Raw genomic sequence first — 23,775 nt, 5'->3', positions numbered from 1 at the left:
CCTGAAGGTCAGGGGTTCGAACCCTAGTTCCTCCTGTGTCCACCAAAGTGTCCTTGGGCAAGACACTGAATCCCCCGGTTGCTCCCGGTTGACAGGCCAGCGCCGTTGTATGGCAGCTCCGCCGACAACCGGTGTGTGAATGTGTGTGTGTGTGTGTGGGTGAATGTTTACAGTGTAAAGTGCTTTGGGGCTGTAGGAGTACAGTTGGAAAGCGCTATATAAGTCTAAGCCATTTACCATTTACCATTTACATTCTGTAGTGGATAGCCTGAGTAATAAGGAGGTACCGTTTTTATGGTGACAAAAGAATCATCTGCTGAGCTCTGCTTGCTGCCTCCGACACATTCACTTCGCTGAGCGCGCACACACACACGCACAAAAGTAGAAAAAAATAGATCAACAAAACAAGTTTAAAATGTTTAAAATGGCAAAATAACATATTTGAACCATTTTTCATTCGTATATATGTCTATGGCCGCTCCCCCCCAGCGACCCCGGCGACCCCGCAGAAAAGAATGACCGATGAGGACGCCACTCGCTCAATATGCCACTCGCTCAGTACGCCACTCGCTCAATACACCACTCACTCAGTACGCCACTCGCTCAGTACGCCACTCGCTCAGTACGCCACTCGCTTAGTATGCCACTCGCTCAGTACGCCACTCGCTCAGTACGCCACTCGCTCAATATGCCACTCGCTCAGTACGCCACTCGCTCAGTACGCCACTCGCTCAGTACGCCACTCGCTCAGTACGCCACTCACTCAGTACGCCACTCACTCAATATGCCACTTGCTCAGTACGCCACTCGCTCAATACGCCACTCGCTCAATATGCCACTCGCTCAATACGCCACTCGCTCAGTACGCCACTCACTCAGTACGCCACTCGCTTAGTACGCCACTCGCTCAATACGCCACTCGCTCAGTACGCCACTAGCTTAGTACGCCACTCGCTCAATACACCACTCGCTCAATACGCCACTCGCTCAGTACGCCACTCGCTCAGTACGCCACTCGCTCAATACGCCACTCGCTCAATACGCCACTCGCTCAGTACGCCACTAGCTTAGTACGCCACTCGCTCAATACGCCACTCGCTTAGTACGCCACTCGCTCAATAAGCCACTCGCTCAATAAGCCACTCGCTCAGTACGCCACTCGCTCAGTATGCCACTCACTCAATACGCCACTCACTCAATATGCCACTCGCTCAGTACGCCACTCGCTCAATACGCCACTCACTCAGTACGCCACTCACTCAATACGCCACTCACTCAATATGCCACTCACTCAATACGCCACTCACTCAATATGCCACTCGCTCAGTACGCCACTCGCTCAATACGCCACTCACTCAGTACGCCACTCGCTCAATACGCCACTCGCTCAGTACGCCACTCGCTCAATACGCCACTCGCTCAATACGCCACTCACTCAGTACGCCACTCGCTCTGTACGCCACTCGCTCTGTACGCCACTCGCTCAGTACGCCACTCACTCAATACGCCACTCACTCAATATGCCTCTCACTCAGTACGCCACTCACTCAATACGCAACTCACTCAATACGCCACTCACTCAGTACGCCACTCGCTCAGTACGCCACTCGCTCAATATGCCACTCGCTCAGTACGCCACTCGCTCAATACGCCACTCGCTCAGTACGCCACTCGCTCAGTACGCCACTCGCTCAGTACGCCACTGGCTCAATACGCCACTCGCTCAATATGCCACTCACTTAGTACGCCACTCGCTCAATACGCCACTCGCTCAATACGCCACTCGCTCAGCACGCCACTCGCTCAATATGCCACTCGCTCAATACGCCACTCGCTCAGTACGCCACTCGCTCAATACGCCACTCGCTCAATATGCCACTCGCTCAGCACGCCACTCGCTCAATACGCCACTCGCTCAGCACGCCACTCGCTCAATATGCCACTCGCTCAATACGCCACTCGCTCAATACGCCACTCGCTCAATATGCCACTCGCTCAATACGCCACTCGCTCAATACGCCACTCGCTCAGCACGCCACTCGCTCAGTACGCCACTCGCTCAATACGCCACTCGCTCAATATGCCACTCGCTCAATACGCCACTCGCTCAATATGCCACTTGCTCAGTACGCCACTCGCTCAATATGCCACTCGCTCAGTACGCCACTCGCTCAGTACGCCACTCACTCAGTACGCCACTCGCTCAGTACGCCACTCGCTCAGTACGCCACTCGCTCAATACGCCACTCGCTCAATACGCCACTCGCTCAATACGCCACTCGCTCAGTACGCCACTCGCTCAATATGCCACTCACTCAATACACCACTCGCTCAATATGCCACTCACTCAATACACCACTCGCTCAATACGCCACTCACTCAATACGCCACTCGCTCAGTACGCCACTCACTCAATACGCCACTCACTCAATACGCCACTCGCTCAATATGCCACTCACTCAATACACCACTCGCTCAATACGCCACTCACTCAATACACCACTCACTCAATACGCCACTCGCTCAATACGCCACTCGCTCAATACGCCACTCGCTCAGTACGCCACTCGCTCAGTACGCCACTCGCTCAGTACGCCACTCGCTCAATACGCCACTCGCTTAGTACGCCACTCGCTCAATACGCCACTCACTCAGTACGCCACTCGCTTAGTACGCCACTCGCTCAGTACGCCACTCGCTCAATACGCCACTCGCTCAATACGCCACTCACTCAGTACGCCACTCGCTTAGTACGCCACTCGCTCAATACGCCACTCGCTCAATACGCCACTCGCTCAATACGCCACTCGCTTAGTACGCCACTCGCTCAATACGCCACTCGCTCAATACACCACTCACTCAGTACGCCACTCGCTTAGTACGCCACTCGCTCAATACGCCACTCGCTCAATATGCCACTCACTCAGTACGCCACTCACTCAGTACGCCACTCACTCAATATGCCACTCGCTCAGTACGCCACTCGCTCAATATGCCACTCGCTCAGTACGCCACTCGCTCAATATGCCACTCGCTCAGTACGCCACTCGCTCAGTACGCCACTCGCTCAATACGCCACTCGCTCAGTACGCCACTCGCTTAGTATGCCACTCGCTCAATATGCCACTCGCTCAATACGCCACTCGCTCAATACGCCACTCGCTCAATATGCCACTCGCTCAATACGCCACTCGCTCAATACGCCACTCGCTCAGTACGCCACTCACTCAATACGCCACTCGCTCAATATGCCACTCGCTCAGTACGCCACTCGCTCAATACGCCACTCGCTCAATATGCCACTCGCTCAGTACGCCACTCACTCAATACGCCACTCGCTCAATATGCCACTCGCTCAGTACGCCACTCGCTCAATACGCCACTCACTCAATACGCCACTCGCTCAGTACGCCACTCGCTCAATATGCCACTCGCTCAATATGCCACTCGCTCAATACACCACTCGCTCAATACACCACTCGCTCAATATGCCACTCGCTCAGTACGCCACTCGCTTAGTATGCCACTCGCTCAATATGCCACTCGCTCAATACGCCACTCGCTCAATACGCCACTCGCTCAATATGCCACTCGCTCAATACGCCACTCGCTCAATACGCCACTCGCTCAGTACGCCACTCACTCAATACGCCACTCGCTCAATACGCCACTCGCTCAATACGCCACTCTCTCAATACGCCACTCGCTCAGTACGCCACTCGCTCAGTACGCCACTCGCTCAATATGCCACTCGCTCAATATGCCACTCGCGTACTGAGCTGAGTTTATTTAAATGTTTGTGTGATTCTGGGCTGATGAGGAGAATATAATGTGAGTTTATTTAAATGTTTGTGTGATTCTGGGCTGATGAGGAGAATAGAATGTGAGTTTATTTAAATGTGTGTGTGATTCTGGGCTGATGAGGAGAATATAATGTGAGTTTATTTAAATGTTTGTGTGATTCTGGACTGATGAGGAGAATAAAATGTGAGCGTAACTTACGGCGTAGTGTCTGCGTCGGTGTAACGCGGAACCATAAATCAGGCTTTACCCGCTATTAAATGAGTCTGTAGAGAAACCGATGGACTTGTCATTTTGGTTCTGACGGTTTACGATCATTTTATGTCTCTGGTACTTTAATCCTACATTTTCCAGCAGGCAGATCGGGATCAGAACCAGAACCAGGAGATGGACCAGGAGATGTACCAGAACCAGAACCAGGACCAGGACTCCTCATCCAGCAGGACTAAAGCTGCTGGTCTGCAGGTCAGTGTTCAGGTCCGGAACCAGAACCAGAACCAGAATCGTACTGATACAAATATTGTGCTTGATCTACTTAAAAATAATAAAAAAAATTAAAATAAATCAATTTTTTGCATGAGATTATTATGTAGATCAAGAAAGACTAGTCTTTGTATAAACGACTTAATTTTTAGTATGTACAAAATTCATTTGCAAGGAAAGTCAACTTAATTTTTTAGTTTTCTTAATTTTTTTCCCTTTTTTCTTTTTTTCTCTTTTTCCTTTTTTTCTTTTTTTCACTTTGTTTCTTTTTTTTCCTTTTTTCTTTTCTTTTCTTTTTAAAGTCAACTTAATTTTGATAAATAAAGTAAACTTAACACAATTAAGTTGACTGTACTTGCAAAATGTATTATTTACATACAAAAAATTAAGTAGTTTTTACAAAGACTAGTCTTTCTTGATCTACATAATAATCTTATGCAAAAAGTTGACTTATTTTTTTATGTAGATCAAGCACAATATTTGTATCAGTGTGCTTGTTAAGGAAAAAAATGCACTATGTCTTGTTTTTTGAATAAATGCAGATTCAGTTCCAAACTAGATGTATTCATGTAAAGCAACAAACTTAATTTTTAATTGTTAATATCACAGATTTAAGTATGTTATATTTACATGCACTTAGACTTATCTTTTTCAGTGTAGAGACGCATGGAGAGCGTTTGCTCATTGGTAAGACATCACCCACATGTCGCCCTGGGATCAAATAAGATCCGGTTATATATTTTAAATGGGAGAGCAATTGAATCTTAACTTTAAAAATGAATATAAATAAGTTTCTTCTTTGATGTTCAGAGGTCTGTTGCGGTCCAGCCAGCCGTCATTCCTACTTACGTGGTCAAATCAGCCGCTCCTAAATGTTCATGTGCGCTCCGATTTCAGCCTTTACGGCAGATGAATGAATGCGGCTCAGAAACGGAAAGATATGAAGTTCTGAGTTTGAGATAATGCAGATATGTTTTTTCATATACCCATACTTCCACCGTAATATTTACACGCTCTTACTGTAAAAGAAAAGGATGGAACACTCTTCTTTTACGATCTAAATTTCAAACACCTTACTTTTCTAAAAAGGTCAGTCGCCTTTTTCTCTTCAGGTTCTGTTTTGCAGAGAAAATCACTACAAGCATGCTTAATTTCAAACAATCTTACTGTACAAAAATTGAAATTTTAAGGTGTAAACTTCAAACACTTCACTTTTCTACAAAGGTCAGTCGCCTTTTTCTCTTTAGATTCTGTTTTGCAGAGACTATAAAAATGAATTCTCCCATAATTTCACCCAATACCTCATATAACCCTCTTCATAACTAGAATTACTACAAGCACAGTGAATTTCAAACAATTTTACTGTACAAATATTGAAATATTAAGGTATGAACTTCAAACACCATACTTTTCTAAAAAAGAAAAAGGTGTGGGCCCCTCTCTGTCTGGGTCCAGCTATATGTTGTTTGGATCTGCGGCCTTTTAGCAAATTATCGAGTAGCTTCCCTGATTTCTCCCCATACTAAGCTATTGTTAATAGATTATTTTGTGTATGATAAGTTGATAAAAGGTAAAATCTGGTTTGAGGTCAATCTTTTTATTTTAGAGCTCAGGGGTCTGATGTTGAGCAAATTGTTTGTCAGTGTCGCAGATTTCAGATAAAAGAGCCGATTGTTCCTTTTGGGAACTTCTTTTCATATTTGCCTTAAATTAAATAATTTGGTCTCTCAAATAGGCTTTAAGCGCATCCGAAACTGTAAGCTTTAATAAATTAAATCTGCTTAACCGAAGGGTAGGGGTGTAACGATACAATAATCTCACGATACGGTACGATACACGATATTGAGGTCACGATAACGATACGATTTTATAGCAGTATTTTTTTACGAACCTTGAATGAGGAACATATGACTGGAAAAAAAATGTCTTTTATTTGAAAGACACAAAATACAAAACAATGCTGTGCATTTGCCCTATTGTTACAGTTTGTAATGCTTTATAACTGTTTAAGTTTTAAAGAGAAAGCCAGACCAACCATTTTCCACAAACTGAACTAAAAGTAAATGTCAGGTTTGCATTATGATCTTCAGTTTCATACAAGTACAAATATTTTGCCACAAACAACAAATAGTTTCTCTCTTCTTTTCCAGAAATGTAACAACTAAAATTAAATAAATAAATAAAAGTAAATAAATACATTGATTGATTCCTGCTCACCTTATAAGTGTAAGAGGAGATTTATTTTTGTTAAGAAGGTTATTTTGGTAATTCAGGGTTCATTATTTTATAAATATATTCTTTATATTCTGATGTAAATCAGGGACTATAATCAGTTTATCTGTAGTGATTAGTCTGGTTTAGATTGGGCGGAGTGATACGCCACAGTACGGCACTAGGTGCTGTGTTGATGTTCTAAAATCCTACACTGTTGAGGGACATTAAAGTACACTGGAACTCAGCAGAAGTTTCCCCGTGTTTATCCTACTCACCACCCCAAAAAGGTTTAATTTAATAAGGTAAGGCTTAACTCTACACCAGCCTTACAGAAGTAAAAGTTCAGAGCTCAAAACCCTGCAAGAGTCCTGTGATCGGGACCAAAACGGTACTAGTTTCTTCTGAGCGGAGGAAGATTCTGGTCCGCGGGTCGAGGCGCGGTTGGCACGTGTGGTCGGCACGTTACTAGTCAACGCAATAGATTAATATTAATAACCCAATATCGCGATACAGTTTGTCACCTCCACGACACGTATTGTGACGTTTTTGTATCGCGAAATTTCGTGGCACGATATATTGTTACACCCTACCAAAGGGGCATGGTCAGAAGCAACTATGCTTTGATAATCACATGAGCTAATGTGGGGAACGATCCTGTCATCAACAAAAACGTGGTCTATCCTGATGCATGTATGATGAACGTGGGAGAAAAAAGAGTATGTCCTGTCTTTAGGGTGAAGGAGGCGCCCGATGTCAGAAATTCCACACTCTCTTGACAGAAAGGATTAGATATATGAAGCTGACTTAGGCCCTGTCCCAATACTCCCACTTCCCCTGGTTTTCATCACTACCCCTAAATTTTGCGCGTTCCTGTGATGGTAGTGGTGTCCCAATTCCTCTTTCCACCTAGGGGGAGTGAAGAAAAGTAGTGTAGTGACTATGAATCTATCCCTACGGATGTAGGGATTTCCGATGCTCGCTAGTTTGATCTAGTGACAGAAAGATTTCCCAGAATGCTTTTCGTCGTCATTTGCGGACTGAATAAAATAAACATGGCGGACATTTCCTATTTTTTAGTGAATAAAATCAATATTTTGAGTTAGTTTGTGCATAAAAATGCGTTTTGATTACATTTCTAGCCAGAACTATATATTTTACTTTCATAATATTCATACATACATAATCACTTGTTTGCCCGTTGTTGCAACCTCGCCAGAATAAAGGCGGATTTATGGTCCCGCGTTACACCAACGCAGAGCCTACGGCGTAGGTTACGTACCCTACGCCGTAGGCTCTGTGTCGATGTTACGCAGAACCATAAATCAGCTCCGCAGCCGGCAGACAGAAATCTCGAAATTTTCGGAGCAAATTTCTTAACAGGCATAGCTACAACTGTTGTATTTCATCTATTAAACCAACATTTATCTTCCTAAATGATTTATTTCAGCCAGCGGTAATTCTCCACAGAGCTGCAGGTTTCTCCCCGGGACGACGACGTAGGTTGACCTGGCGATCACGTCTGTACTCCGGCTGCTGCTGCTCCGAGCCGGCGGCTCTTCTCATCGCCGAAAACATCAGATCAAATTTCTTAACAGGCGTTATTTGGATAAACTGAGCCCAGGTTGGGGATCTTAACGGTTACTTTTACGCCTGAAAAAATATTAAAACTTAATAAAGTGGCATATTAACAGCGCTACATCGGAAATTAAAACAGCTTTTGTCTCTCAGCTTCCTGATTTTGGGGTGGTGCTGAAAGTAGGAGTAGGGGGAGTATTGGGACAGACCTGGGAAGATTTCAAGTGCCCTAAAATCTGTCCCTTCTTTTTTAGGTGTAGTGATAGAAAGTAGGGCTAGTGAAAGAAAGTAGGACTAGTGAAAGAAAGTAGGGGAAGTATTGGGATTGGGCCTTACTCCTCATGGTTGGTTTGGTAGAAGAGCGATCTAGTTCTGGGTCGAACAAGCAGTTAAAGTCTCCCACCAAAATTAAAAAACGCGAGTCTAGGTCAGGGAGCTTGGAGAATACCCGTTCAAAAAAGGCAACATCATCTACATTTGGAGCATAAATATTAACCATGACATTTGTATCAAAAAGTTTCCCGGATACAATTACAAACCTGCCATTGCCATCGGCTATGATTTGGGTAGGTTCGAATGGTACATCTATTGATATAAGGTAGAATGAAAACACCGCCCCGCCCACTCAGATACAGATTTAGAACGCTCGGAAGACCGCAAGTGGGTTTCCTGTAAAAAAAAAAAACAATATCTGCCTTTACTTGTTTAAGATGAGTGAGCACTTTCTTCCTGGGACGACATCTCGGCACGTCCAATAGGAGAGAAGGTGGTGGAGGCTGCACCGAATCCTCTCCTTGCGTCGCGGTCGCACATACACAATGAATGGAGTTGTGTCGGTTGCTGTGCGGATTATGTTCTCACTACAAATTTTAAAAAAAATGAACGTTTCAGGTCCACAGGTGTCAAAAGTACATTCATTACTCAGGCAGAAGTATAGATACTAGAGTTTAAAAATACTCCTGTAGAAGTTGAAGTATCAACTCAAGTTTTTTACTCAAGTAAAAGTATAAAAGTACTGGTTTCAAAACTACTTAAAGTATAAAAGTAAAAGTAATGTAAGAGGGAATAAAGCCATTAAGGACAAAAGCCATTGAAAATTAATGCATTTTAGTATAATGTAAATATATTAAAGAAGCATATATGTGTACTATTGAGCATTAACATGTGTTTCAGAGAGCAGCAGATATGATGACTAGTTGCCTATAAGTATTGTAATGATGCAAAAAGTCAAACTTCAGAGGCATGTTATCATTTATCCTAACCTTTATTGGAATGTACATCCAAGTTTAGTTGCAGGAATCTGAGGGAACGGATGTAAGAACAAAACTGGACAAGAACATCTGAAACAACCACAACCAAATTCACTCTATCCGGATGGAGCAGTTTAACTGGATAGTTTTTTTTTAAAGGCCGAAATGAAATAGAGTAACGAGGCTGTTTTTAAAATGTAAGGAAGAAAAAGTACAGATAATTGAGTGAAAATGTAAGGAGTAAAAGTAAAAAGTCGTCTGAAAAATAATTACTCCAGTGAAGTATAGATAACTAAAATTTCTACTTAAGTAAGGTAACAAAGTATTTGTACTTCGTTACTTGACACCTCTGTTCAGGTCTCGAATGGAATCGGCCCGAGACCACCTTTCCGAGGTGATCTCGGAACGCTTGTTTTGTACCGTTTCAGAGCGCGATTGCTGTGTTCACATATACCAAACGTTCCGATCTTTACGGGGAAACGTTCCCTGTTCCGGAACAACTGCTCCAAACGGGACAGGTGTGAAAGCTCCGTTATGGCGTTTTCCACTAGCACCTACTCAGCCCGACTCGGCTCGTCACGCCTCTACCCGTTTTGTCCCCGTTTGTTTTTCCACAGCCAGGTGAGAAGTGGGGGGGTTGGGATGAAGCTGCTGTGACGTACTCGATTGCGCAACCGCTTTGTTCATGTCTGATCAGAAATCAGCTGGAGCCGCGAGAGGCTGAGAGTAAAACAGAGCTCCTGGTGGATCTGATCATTCCTTATCACCCGTCTACATCCCTTTTTTAATTCTCTCCTCAGCCCCCAGGTTTATGAACATCTGCACCTCAGAGTTGGATTACCAACAGACGTTTGCGCTGTATAATTAAATCACCGCGAGTCGCTCTCCCGCTGACTCCCACTTCCTGATTCAAACGTCTGACGGCCCCGACCCCCGACCAATCAGTGGCGTGGAGAGTGGTGACATCAGAAATAGTCCCGGCTCAGCACGGTTATGGCCCTTTTTCCACTAGTACCACCTCAGCTCGCTTCTACCCGCCACGCCCCCGTCTTGCGCTTTTCCACTACGGGCCGAGGTGGGTGGAGTCGTGCAAAGCAGATACTTTTTCTGTAACCATTCTGCCGAGGTTCTAACCGGGCTGAGCCGGCACTATTTCTGACGTCACCACCCTCCGTGCCACTGATTGGTCAGGGGCCGTCAGACGTTTGAATCAGGAAGTGGGAGTCAGCGGGAGAGCGACTCGCGGTGATTTAATTATACAGCGCAAACGTCTGTTGGTAATCCAACTCTCCAGCTGATTTCTGATCAGACATGAACAAAGCGGTTGCGCAATCGAGTACGTCACAGCAGCTTCATCCCAACCTGCCCAACCCGCCCGAGATCACCTCGGAAAGGTGGTCTCGGGCCGATTCCATTCGAGACCTGAACAGAGGTGTCAAGTAACAAAGTACTAATACTTCGTTACCTTACTTAAGTAGAAATTTTGGTTATCTATACTTAACTGGAGTAATTATTTTTCAGACGACTTTTTACTTTTACTCCTTACATTTTCACGCAATTATCTGTACTTTTTACTCCTTACATTTTAAAAACAGCCTCGTTACTCTATTTCATTCCGGCCTTTAATAAAAACTATCCAGTTAAATTGCTCCACCCGGATAGAGTGAATTTGGTTGTGGTTGTTTCAGATGTTCTTGTCCAGTTTTGTTCTTACATCCGTTGCCTCAGATTCCTGCAACTAAACTTGGGTGTACATTCCAATAAAGGTTAGGATAAATGATAACATGCCTCTGAAGTTTGACTTTTTGCACCATTACAATACTTATAGGCAACTAGTCATCATATCTGCTGCTCTCTGAAACACATCTTAATGCTCAATAGTACACAGGGGGGGGAGTGGTAGCCTAGTGGTTGCAGAGGTGGACTGGAGTCTGGAGGACCCAGGTTCAAGCCCCCGCCGTTCATATGGCAGACCACTGCTCTCTAGTCTCTAGAGATGGGTTAAATGCAGAGACCAAATTCCACCAGCCTGGCTGTGTGGTCATTAATAGTAAATAGAAAAAATAAAATATGGTTCTTTAATATATTTGCATTATACTAAAATGCATTAATTTTCAATGGCTTTTGTCCTTAATGGCTTTTTTCCCCCTTACATTACTTTTACTTTTATACTTTAAGTAGTTTTGAAACCAGTACTTTTATACTTTTACTTGAGTAAAAAACTTGAGTTGATACTTCAACTTCTACAGGAGTATTTTTAAACTCTAGTATCTATATTTCTACCTGAGTAATGAATGTACTTTTGACACCTCTGGACCTGAAACGGTTCATTTTTCAGAGATTTTATTATACAGCGCAAATGTCTGTTTGGTGATCCAACTCTGAGGTGCAGATGTTCATAAACCTGGTGGCTGACGAGAGAATTAAAAAGGGATGTAGACGGGCTGTTTTACTCTCAGCCGCTCGTGGCTCCAGCTGATTTTCTCATCAGCGCCGACACAAACAAAGCGATTGCGCAATCGGGTACGTCACAGCAGCTTCACCCCAACCTGCCCACTTCTCACCTGGCTGTGGAAAAACAAACGGGGACAAAACGGGTGGAGCCGCGCCGAAGCGAGTCGGGCTGAGGAAGTACTAGTGGAAAAGCGCCATTAGAACCTCGGTAGACTGGTTACAGAAAAAGTATCTGCTTAGCACGGCTCGGCCCGCCTTGGCCCGTAGTGGAAAAGTGCAAGACGGGGGCATGGCGGGTAGAAGCGAGCTGAGGTGGTACTAGTGGAAAAGGGCCATTAGATTGTACCCCTGATCTGAGTCATAAGGAACAGCTCTCTGTCATAGTCAGAATAGTGTCACAAGAAGACATACCAGACATTATTTTGTGGGTATTTAAATGTACTTGTACTTTATGTAAGCTATTTATATTGTATTTTTCATATATTCATTTAATATTTTTTTGTATTTCTTTCTAATTCTGAAAGTATTTTGATTGAGCAATTGCTTTCTTTAAATAAAATAATGTCCAAGATAAAGCTATTCAGTTTCTTGTGAGCATACACCAGCAGTGGAATTTACTGCGATGCAGAGGGGGCGCCACCTAAAATCTTGCCTAGGGCGCCAAATTGGTTAGGGCCGGGTCTGCGTTTTGCTTCAGCTTAGTGATGCCAAAAAGTCCTTAGCATCCTTCACCGAAGCGAGGGGCGAACTCAGAACCTCATCGCCGAGTATTTCGAGCAGGAGATTAGAGAAGAAGGTAGTGGGCTGTGAGCCTTCTGCAGACTCCAGCACTCCTGCTATCCATATGTTACGTCGGCTGCGGGATTCCAGATCAACGGTCTTAGCTTTTAGCTTGCTGACGCAATCCTCCAGAGCATTGCATCTAGCTTCCACCGCCTCTAAACCGTTGCTGACTTCGTTCGCGTTGTCTTCCAGAGAAGTCAGTCGTTTCCGTGGTCAGCGATAGATGTTTGAACACCGTGTAGTTATACACGGTGTTCAAACAGTAATATAATAATAACAGTAATATATCAGCCTTTTTTAGGCTTACATTACTGTCAACAGCCGTCTCAAACTGGCTCCAGAAACATTGCCACTTGCTGACATCTCCGGAAAACTTCTCAATGACTAGTTTAGTCAGCTTGACTGCTTGTCTTCTCACCTCATTATTTGAGTGTCGGGAAATGGTTGAGATTGTGCTCTCATTATCTTCCGCATTTATCCCTAGGATGCGCTTTATTTTGGTATTTGCGTTCCTTTTTTCTTTGTTTCTTTTCCCTGGTTTCAGCACCAAATGTTGTAAGGTGCAGATATCAAGAGTCGTCTTTCAAAATTTTAAGAATTTATTTACTATCTAGGCCGGAGGTCAATGATCGACTTTGTTGTCGTTTCATCTGACCTTCGGCCGCATGTCTTGGACACTCGGGTGAAGAGAGGGGCTGAGCTGTCAACTGATCACCACCTGGTGGTGAGTTGGATGCACTGGCGGAGCAGGAGGTTGGACAGACCGGGCAGACCCAAACGGATTGTGAAGGTCTGTTTGGAACGTCTGGCTGAGCCCTCTGTCAGGGACATTTTCAACTCCCACCTCCGGGAGAGCTTCTCTCAGATCCCGGGGGAGGCGGGGGACATCGAGTCCGAGTGGACCATGTTCTCTGCCTCCATTGTCGACGCGGCGGCTCAAAGTTGTGGACGCAAGGTCTCCGGTGCCTGTCGTTGCGCCAATCCTAGAACCCGGTGGTGGACACCGGAAGTACAGGATGCCGTCAGACTGAAGAAGGAGTCCTACCGGGCTATGTTGGCCTGTGGGACTCCTGACACAGTAGATAGTTACCGGCAGGCCAATCGAGCCGCGGCTCGGGCGGTCCTGGAGTCAAAAACTCGGGGAGGCCATGGAGGAAGACTTTCGGTCGGCCTCGAGGAAATTCTGGAGGACCGTTCAGCGCCTCAGAAGGGAGAAGCAGTACTCTGCCGGCACCTTTTATGGTGCTGGTGGGAAGCTGTTGACCTCGACTGGGGACATCGTCGGACGGTGGAAGGAATACTTCGAGGATCTCCTCAACCCGACTGACATGCCTTCCACTGAGGAAGCAGAGAGTAGGGACTCTGGGGTGTGCTCATCCATCACCCAAGCCGAGATCACTGAGGTAGTTCGTAAGCTCCTCGGTGGCCGGGCACCGGGGGTGGATGAGATTCGCCCCGAGTACCTCAAGTCTCTGGATGTCGTAGGGCTGTCTTGGTTGACACGCCTCTGCGACATTGCATGGAGGAAGGGGACAGTACCGCTGGAATGGCAAACCGGGGTGGTGGTCCCTCTGTTTAAAAAGGGGGACCGGAGAGTGTGTTCCAACTATAGGGGGATCACACTTCTCAGCCTCCCCGGGAAAGTCTACGCCAGGGTACTGGAGAGGAGAATACGGCCGATAGTTGAACCTCGGATTCAGGAGGAACAATGCGGTTTTCGTCCCGGTCGCGGAACACTGGACCAGCTCTACACCCTCCGCAGGGTGCTCGAGGGTTCATGGGAATTTGCCCAACCAGTCTACATGTGTTTTGTGGATCTTGAGAAGGCATTTGACCGTGTCCCTCGTGCCATTCTGTGGGGGGTGCTGAGTGAGTATGGAGTCCGGGGCCCTCTATTAAGGGCTGTCCGGTCTCTGTATGATCGAAGCAGGAGTCTGGTTCGCATTGCCGGCAGTAAGTCAGACTTGTTCCCAGTGCATGTTGGACTCCGGCAGGGCTGCCCTTTGTCACCGGTCCTGTTCATAATTTTTATGGACAGGATTTCTAGGCGCAGCCAGGGGCCGGAGGGGATTGGGCGGTTTGGGAACCACAGGATTTCATCTCTGCAGATGATGTTGTCCTGTTGGCTTCATCGGACCGGGACCTTCAGCATGTGCTGGGGCGGTTTGAGGCCGAGTGCGACGCGGCAGGGATGAGAATCAGCACCATGGTTCTCCACCGGGAAAGGGTGGCGTGCCTTCTCCGGGTGGGTGGAGAAGTCCTGCCTCAGGTGGAGGAGTTCAAGTATCACGGGATATTGTTCACGAGTGAGGGAACGATGGAGCGTGAGATTGACAGACGGATCGGTGTAGCGTCCGCAGATATGCGGTCGGTGTACCGGACCGTCGTGGTGAAGAGGGAGCTGAGTCGAAAGGCGAAGCTCTCGATTTACCGGTCAATCTACGCACCTACCCTCACCTATGGTCATGAACTTTGGGTAGTGACAGAAAGGAAAAGATCGCGGATACAAGCGGCCGAGATGAGTTTCCTCCGCAGGGTGGCTGGACGCTCCCTTAGAGATGAGTTTCCTCCGCAGGGTGGCTGGACGCTCCCTTAGAGATAGGGTGAGGAGTTCAGTCGAAATAAATTAATTTTAGTTGTCAACCAAAAAAAGATTTGGGCTGAAGCAACTTACTTATAGAAGCCCACCTTGATTATCATGACAACTCAACAATTTTTACATTTCAACAATATTCGTATAATTATATCCTTGACCTTGATCGACTAGTTTTGTCTTGAAACAAAATATAAAAACAATTACAAAAGAAACGGCTACAGGACATTGATATGGAGGTATCCAAGCTTGTTTCATTCAGAAACACTAATGATCATGATCAGATTTTACACAACATACTCAAGTTCAAACATGAATACAACACCATATTGTCTGACTCAGACAGCACTACTTTGAGCGCAGAGATAAACCGCATATGCTACTCACTCGTTAGCCTACAGGTCAGCAGGTTAGTAGGGCCATTCACAAAACAAAATCCAGCACTGGTAACTCACTTACAGACCCAAAATCAATTAATGATTGCTTTAAAGTGTACTATGAGTAATTATACAAATCCAAGGCTAGAGGGGATATTGAAACATGGCTAAGTGGGTTAAACATCCCAAAACTGGATATTAAATCATGTAAAGAGCTGAATACCAGCATATCTCTTAAAGGGGACCTATTATGAAAAACACGTTTTTTCTTGTTTTAACATATATAAAGTGGTCTCCCCTCACCCTGCCAGCACAGGGGAGACAAAATACCATGAATTTCTGCAAGGTCTGTGACCCCCGCCTTACAGAGTCCCCCAGTGTCCCGTGATTTTTTTTGAGCCGATTCAAATCTGCGCCTAGGGTGACGTCACCCGAGGCGCAGAGGTTCGGCCTCCGCTGCTGAAACCACGCCCACAACCAGCTCTCTTCGCAGGCTGGAGCGGTCCTTCCTTGACCCAGTCTGACGCGGCGCCGCGGCGGAGCGGATCCGGGTTAAATCATCCAGGTTCCCGGGTGGTTTGGGAGCTTGGTCCTCGGGGGTCCGTCCCAGGTCGGACCAGCTTCACCCTCCGAGAATTTCAGCCAAATCTGTCGGTTTGATCACCGGTAACGGGCGATGCGCACAGGATGCGCCCCGGAGCCGATCTGTGCGCCGGGCGCCCGCCGTGGGGTTGCGGCGCCAGCGCGCAGAATCCGCCGGGCAGATCCGGCTGAAATTCCGCTGGTCGGTCCCCGGGAGTCCCTGCTCTCAGTCCAGGCGGGTTCCTGCGGTCCCGGCCGGTCGGAACCGGTCAGATTCCCGGTTAAAGCCGCGGTGATGCGCTCTGCTCCAGCCTACTTCCTGGTTCCCAAAGCGGGATCCGTCTGGGAGCAGGGATTTCTGGGGTACGTCCCAGGCTGGATCAGCTTCACCCTCCGAGATTTTCAGCGAAATCTGTCGGTTTGATCACCGGTAACGGGCGATGCGCCGCGGAGCCATGCGCCCCGGAGCCGATCTGTGCGCCGGGCGCCCGGCGTGGGGTTACGGGGCCAGCGTTCAGCATCCGCCGGGCAGATCCGGCTGAAATAGTGCATAAATGTTATTTATATACAACTCATATTTTATTTTTTTAACAATAAAGTTGCCATTTGTGAAAATTCAGTGTTGTGATTTATTTACAGGCTCGGGCTGCTCTGGCGGAGCGAGGTTTATTCTCCTCCCCTGCTACACATCATTCAGGGAGCCAATCAGCACAGAGCCTCATTATCATACCCCCCCCCCCCCCTTCCCTTAGAATGGAGCACAGAAAAAGGGGTTAGAAGCGGTAAAACTAGTGACATGGCCCACAGGCTGGATTTATGATTTATGTAGAAAAAACAAGCTTTAGATTGTTTTTAAGATATTCAAGGCCTGTTTAAAATATACATTAAATGCCATAATATGTCCCCTTTAAGGAAATCATGGATTCCATTAGCTCGATGCACAGTGGTAGAAGCTGCGGCCCAGATGGTCTGGGTATTGAGTTCTTTAAGAAATTTGAAAAGCAGCTTGTACCATTCTTGCTCAGAATGTTCTTCCACTGAATCGAATCAAAGAAGCTTCCTTCTTTGCTTTATAATGCTAACGTTGCACTTCTACTTATACAGGACAGGGATATTCCATGCTTAACACATACTTCAAGATATTTACTCAAATATTAGCAACTAGGCTCAACAAATGCATAGCTACTATTATCCACCCAGATCAGACAGGTTTCATCCCCAACAGGTTTTTGTTTTTCATTGTAAAGAGAGTCATGAATTTAATGTGTCATAAATTCCTTACATCATCAAAGCAAGCTTTTATTTGTCTCAATGCCGAAAAAGCTTTCGACCAAGTTGACTAGGAGTACCTTTTTAAAAGTCTTGGAGAAATTTGTTCTGGGTGACGATTTAGTGTCTTGGGTTCGTCTTATATACAACTTGCCAACAGCATCTATTATGACTAATCAAGATAAATATCGCCCCTTCCTGCTTTTTAAAGGCACCAGGCTGTGATGCCCATTATCAGGATTCCTTGTTGTGCTTTCCATCGTCCTGATGTTAATCAGGACTTACTTATTACTTACCAATTAGGCTGGGAGGGGTGGATCATAAGATCTTGCTTTACGCGGACGATATCGTACTTTTCATCTGAACCTGAACACTGTACCCCACACCTTCTTCCGCTTGTCATATCCTTTAGTGTGGTTTCTGGGTACACCATCAAATGGCATCTTGCAAAGTTTTCCTTCATCAGTGGCAGCTCAGACATTCTGACAAATTGAGAACTACTCTTTTAGTAGGGGGCTTTGACCTTTGTCAGTGGGCAAGCAATGATCCTGCTGTGATTAACAACTTACCATCTGAGGCAAGATCGGACAGTTGTGAGCTTTGGCTTTCTGAGGCTAAGGCTGATCCTCAGGAGCACACACTGGGACTGCTGTGGAACTGCAAGACTGAACGTTAGTACATGTAACATTGCGTTAGATGTACTAACTCTGTTGTATGATCCATTAGGTTAGGTGATCCCCTTCTTACAGCTTGGAATTATTTGGAAAAGGTTCTTTGTTATTTTCCTCAAATCACAATCCCACGCTGCTATACCTCCAAAGAGATGGACCGTCCTACCACCGTCCGAGGCACCCATATCATTTTTGATGCGTCTGAACAAGCATATAGTGTTGTTGCATATGTCAGATCTAAGGATGTCAAAGGTCACATCAAGCTAAGTTTAATTCTTGCTTGTTCACACATTTCACCCAAACAACAGCTATCAGTACCCATACTGGAGTTACGTGCTCCACTAACTGGTGCCTAATCAGGACAGAATTCACTTTACCAGTCTGAACTATTACACTTTGGACTGACTCTACCACTGTGCTCCACTGGTTTGAATCAGAATATTGTTGCTTCAAAGTCTTTGTAGGAGCAAGAGTATCCGAAATCAAAAGCCTCACAGTCAGTCAAGATTAAAGACACACAAATTCAGAACATTATCGTGCTGATGATGTTACAAGAGGCCTATCCCTGTCAGATACTTTCCTCCCTAACAGATGGATCAATGCCCCAGCTTTTTTATGCAAACCTCCAATACTTGGCCTACACCAGAAACTGTTGTATCTGTTGATGACCAAATTGAAACAATCTGTCTGTTACAGTGTTAACATCGCTGTTACGGTGCCAAATCCTGACAGTTTAAAAACTTACCAAGAATTATTAGATGCCACTGCCCATTCTCTTTCCAGGCAGACCATTGTAAATCCCTCTGCAGCTGAATGTCTGAATGCTGAACAAGAAATCCTCTAAAAAGCCACCAAATGATAGCTTTTGGGAGTTTCCACAGCTTTCACAACTTACACTTTTGTTCTGACCTACCGAGATGTTTTTATTTGAATGTTTTTGTCTGTAAAGAACTAGTTGTGACAGGACTTGATTAATATGACCCCTGGAAAATAAGAATTCATTGTTTCACTGGAATCACCATGATAGAAAGCTATTAAATACAACTGAATAAACTTTTGAGAGGTCAACCGACAACAGGATCTAAGTCTTTTTCTTTCTTTACAGAAACATAAAGGCAAAGAGAGGCCCACAGGTTACTACCCCTGTGATCAGTGTGAGAAAGTCCTCACCACTTCATCAACCCTGAAGAGACATAAGACGATTCATACTGGAGAGAAGCTGTATAGGTGTGATCAGTGTGGGGCAACTTTTTATCAATCAAGTGCTTTAAGAATTCACCAACGTGTTCATACTGGAGAGAAGCCGTACAGGTGTGAGCAGTGTGGGGCAGCTTTTACTGAATCGGGTAATTTAAGAAGTCACCAACGTATTCACACTGGAGAGAAGCCGTACAAATGTGATCAGTGTGGGGCAGCTTTTACTGAATCGGGTACTTTAAGAAGTCACCAACGTGTTCACACTGGAGAGAAGCCGTACAAATGTGATCAGTGTGGGGCAGCTTTTACCATATCAGGTGCTTTAAGAAGTCACCAACGTGTTCACACTGGAGAGAAGCCGTACAAATGTGATCAGTGTGGGGCAGCTTTTACTCAATCAGGTGCTTTAACGAAGCACCGACGTGTTCACACTGGAGAGAAGCCGTACAGATGTGTTCAGTGTGGGGCAGCTTTTACTGAATCGGATAATTTAAGACGTCACCAATTTCTTCACACTGGAGAGAAGCCGTACAAATGTGATCAGTGTGGGGCAGCTTTTACTCAATTGAGTACTTTAAGAAGTCACCAACGTATTCACACTGGAGAGAAGCCGTACAAATGTGATCAGTGTGGGGCAGCTTTTACTAAATCGGGTAATTTAAGAAGTCACCAACGTGTTCACACTGGAGAGAAGCCGTAGAAATGTGATCAGTGTGGGGCAGATTTTGCCAGATCAGATAGTTTAAGAAGTCACAATTGTATTTACATTGGATAAAATGTGTGTATGATGAGTTTGGGGCATTCAAATGGCACAAACATAAACATGTTTGAAAAAAACACAGTGATAGAAATGTGTTTAATCTTTTGTTCTGAGAGAAAGCAATCTGAAGGTGTAATTCTAATAAGTTCAGTTTTATATTAGCTTTTTAAAAAAGGGTTCTGCTTCTGTTGGCAATTTAGTAACTTTTTTTTGTAAATTTTATACTTTAATCTAACATATTTCACCAGTTTTTGTCACTGTTCTGTTAATAGGGAGAAATAAAGTTATTTGTTTTTTGTTGGATTTCAATTTCCTGCTCAGTAAACCATTGTAAACAAACAGGAAGTCAATGTTAGAACAGTGTCTCACAGTCATGCCTCGTTCATGTGATTTTATCACTATAGATGAATGGTGGTTTTTGATTTAATTTTATCTGAGGGATGTAAGAATAAAATGCTTTACTAATGATACCCTCTGCTTCAGACAAGCTGGTCAACTGTAAAAGTAGTGAATGCTGTCATAGACTTACAAAGCTAATGACAATTTAAACTTTTTTTTTTTTTTAATCCTGTGAATAAAAAGTGTGTCTGAAGGATAAGTTATTTGTAGAGGAGCAGGAATTGGACCAGTGACTGTTCACAACAAACTCAAGATGGCCGCCGATGGTGATTTTGAGCAGATCTTGGCTTCCCCAGCGCCACCAGATGACAACCCGGTATGTTCAGACACTAATAAGGAAATTGTTAGCCTCAAGGAAAACATCTGGATACTGTCTAACGAACTAAAATCCAAGACTGAACTGCTTAATTCACTTTTGGACGTGGCCCATCAGCAGTCCATGCATATCGGGCTCAAGAGGCTCAAGACCTTCCTTTTAGTTTAGCTTATAACATCATTTTTTTATTGTATAGGGTGGTTTAGTTTTTTTTGTCATCTAGTTATTTTTTGTGATACTGATCGTTTGCACACAGTGTGTGTGGGAGGAAACAGACATCGGGGTTAAAAGGTAAATCATGACATTTTTAGTTAAAGAGGAACTGAGAATTTCCATGTCTGGTGGACAGAAGTTTAAAGTTTTAAAAAGGACAATGGGGCCCCCCAGACAAAACGGGAAGTCTTGAACAGATGCACCAGGCTAACCATTAGTTAACCTTACATCGACGCGGCGGCTCGAAGTTGTGGACGCAAGATGCCTGTCGTGGCTGCAATCCTAGAACCTGGTGGTGGACCCCGGAAATAAGGGATGCTGTCAGGCTAAAGGAGTCCTCCTACCGGGCTACGTTAGCCTGTGAGAACCCTGACGCAGTAGATAGATACCGGCAGGCCAAGCAAACCGCAGCTCGGGTGGTCCTGGAGGCAAAAACCCAGGGTCTGGGAGGAATTCGGTGAGGCCATGGAAGAAGACTTTCGGTCGGCCTCGAGGGCGGACCATTCGGCACCTCAGTGTGGGGGTTTCTCTGGCCGGACGTAGCGTGTGGAAGGATCACGTTATTCCGGCCAGATCCTCCCCACCCCATCTGGCGCCCCGGTTGGCCAGAGGGGGCATGTATGTATGTAAAGGACTGTGTGCATGTTTTTGTGAGGGTAGCTAACATTGCTACCCAAGGGAACACGGGGAGAACAGGCAAACTCCACACAGAAAGGCCCTTTCACCAACCACACCCAGGGTGTGGGCGCCCAAGTCATGGGGGAACTAACACGCACTTCAGCACCTACAGCGTCCCCGGCGGGAATCGAACCCAGGACCTTCTTGCTGTGAGACGGCTGCACTACCTGCTGTGCCACCGTGCCCCTGCCAGTACCATTTATGGTGCAAGTGGGGAGCTGTTGACCTCGACTGGGGAAATCGTTGGACGGGGGAAGGAATACTTCGAGGATCTCCTCAATCCGACTGACATGCCTTCCATTGAGGAAGGCATGTCAGTCAAGTCTCAACTCTGTGAACCCTCTGCAACGCCAACTAGCTCTGTGGAAGTCGTACAGCCACCGGACCAAAAGATCCTAGCAAAGGGCCTTGTGCATTGCAACATAGTCAAAAATCAGCCTCCCAGCTCAAAGCGTTAGTGAATTATTCAAAAAAAACACACAAAAAAGGCCCGAAAAAGGCACAACACAGGGTCACCGTTGGCACTTCTGAAGGTCGCACGGGTCTGGACCTCGGCACAGTGGATGATAGTCACCTCCTGATACAGAGTCTAGAATTTCAGCCTCCTAGCTCAAAGCGTTAGTGAACTGTGCAAAAATAGACACGAAATAGGCCTCATAGGCAAACCTATAACAATACATAACAAACCTCCTGTGCCTACTGAGCATTAATAACATGTCATAATCGAAGGAGAACTAATTAAAACGGATGTCCTTAACATGAACCTATTGTATTATTGAATTATCAAGGACACTTTCGTGTTTTTGTGTTTAGAAATGTTAAAGATATTAAAAGAAAACCATAACACAATGAGGAAAATACTGTGGCGAACAAGTCGTGACCAGAGCGTGTCTCGAACCACAGTCTCCCAGACCACAGTCAACTGCAATAACCAGTCGGCCAAATGCTGATGTGTTGCCCAGGCGGGCAAGGCCTTATCTTATCTGTGGTCATTAAACTATGTTCCAAAAAGTATTGTTTTTTAATCAAGCTCCGGCATTTTACGTTGAATTCTATTGTTCAGGTTTTAAAATTCTAGCTAAATAAATAAAAAAGGGAGGTGAGGTGTGAGCTTCATAACAAAACTTCTGTGCCTACTGAGCATTAATAACATGGGGTTAGCCTAGAAAGGGGCGATAATGAGGTGTGAGCTCCATAGTAAGCATTAATAACATGGGGTTAGCCATAGAAAGGGGCGATAACAGCCTCCTGCGCCTACTAGTAGGTAGAGTAGGGCCCTACTGGCCCATATCTATGGGATGATTGTTATCGTTTTGTCCTTCATTCAATGGTATGACAGCAGTCAAATCGGGTCACGGATCCCATTGACTTCGCATAGTACTATATCCGTGGTGCTCCCATTAAAACCTCAATAAAACACTGCTAAAACAGCGTTAAAAACATGCTTTTACAAACCGACAGTAACAAACAGTACCTTGCGCAACAAAAACTCATAATTTAGCCACTATAACAAAGAATAATATGTAAATAATAATAATGTCATAATCCGTGTATATATCACGACAACGGTATCCATTGATTCGCATTGTACAATATCAGTGGTGCTCCCATTAAAAGCTCAATAAAACACTGCTAAAACAGCGTTAAAAACATGCTTTTACAAACTGACAGTAACAAACAGTACCTTGCGCGACAAAAACTCATAATTTAGCCACTATAACAAAGAATAATATACAAATAATAATAATGTCATAATCCGTGTATATATCACGACAACGGATCCCATTGACCTTGCATGGTACAAAATCCGTGGTGCTCACACGAAATTATACCATTTTCCGTGTATATACCACGGAAAAAGATTGGTGAAAGGTCGTGGGCATTTCACAGATTTTTGTGAGATCAGGTCGCAATAAAGACGTGAGAGATGATCCCAGTTTAGGAGATTTAATACATCGTTAGCAAGTGGGTCAAACATACATCAGGCGCCTCGATGCAGGAGTGACACCGAGTAAAAGCTGCATAGTATTTTTGAAGATCACAAAATGATGAAGACTAATTCAATTCATTTATTAAGGACTGCACAACAAGTCGGCAGAATTTGCTTTCGGCACAGCATAGTGCCAGCACATAGTACTGTGTGGCAACAGACATCAGTTA

General features: G+C 45.2%; 1 protein-coding gene across 1 annotated transcript in view; it reads left to right on the top strand.

The window, feature by feature from the left end:
* The window catches only part of LOC133418543 (zinc finger protein 665-like), a 35,475-nt gene extending 15,197 nt beyond the window's left edge, over positions 1 to 20,278 (top strand). The window contains exons 2-3 of the mRNA XM_061707278.1: positions 4,159 to 4,266; positions 19,158 to 20,278. Of these exons, the coding sequence (XP_061563262.1) occupies positions 4,159 to 4,266; positions 19,158 to 19,949 (900 nt within the window). The 3' untranslated portion in view covers positions 19,950 to 20,278. The remainder of the gene's footprint in view (positions 1 to 4,158; positions 4,267 to 19,157) is intronic.
* The last annotated feature ends 3,497 nt before the right edge of the window (positions 20,279 to 23,775 follow it).

Source organism: Cololabis saira, chromosome 18, assembly GCF_033807715.1.
Source record: "Cololabis saira isolate AMF1-May2022 chromosome 18, fColSai1.1, whole genome shotgun sequence".
In the NCBI taxonomy this organism is placed as follows: domain Eukaryota; kingdom Metazoa; phylum Chordata; class Actinopteri; order Beloniformes; family Belonidae; genus Cololabis; species Cololabis saira.
This window is presented reverse-complemented; position numbering and strand designations above follow the sequence as displayed.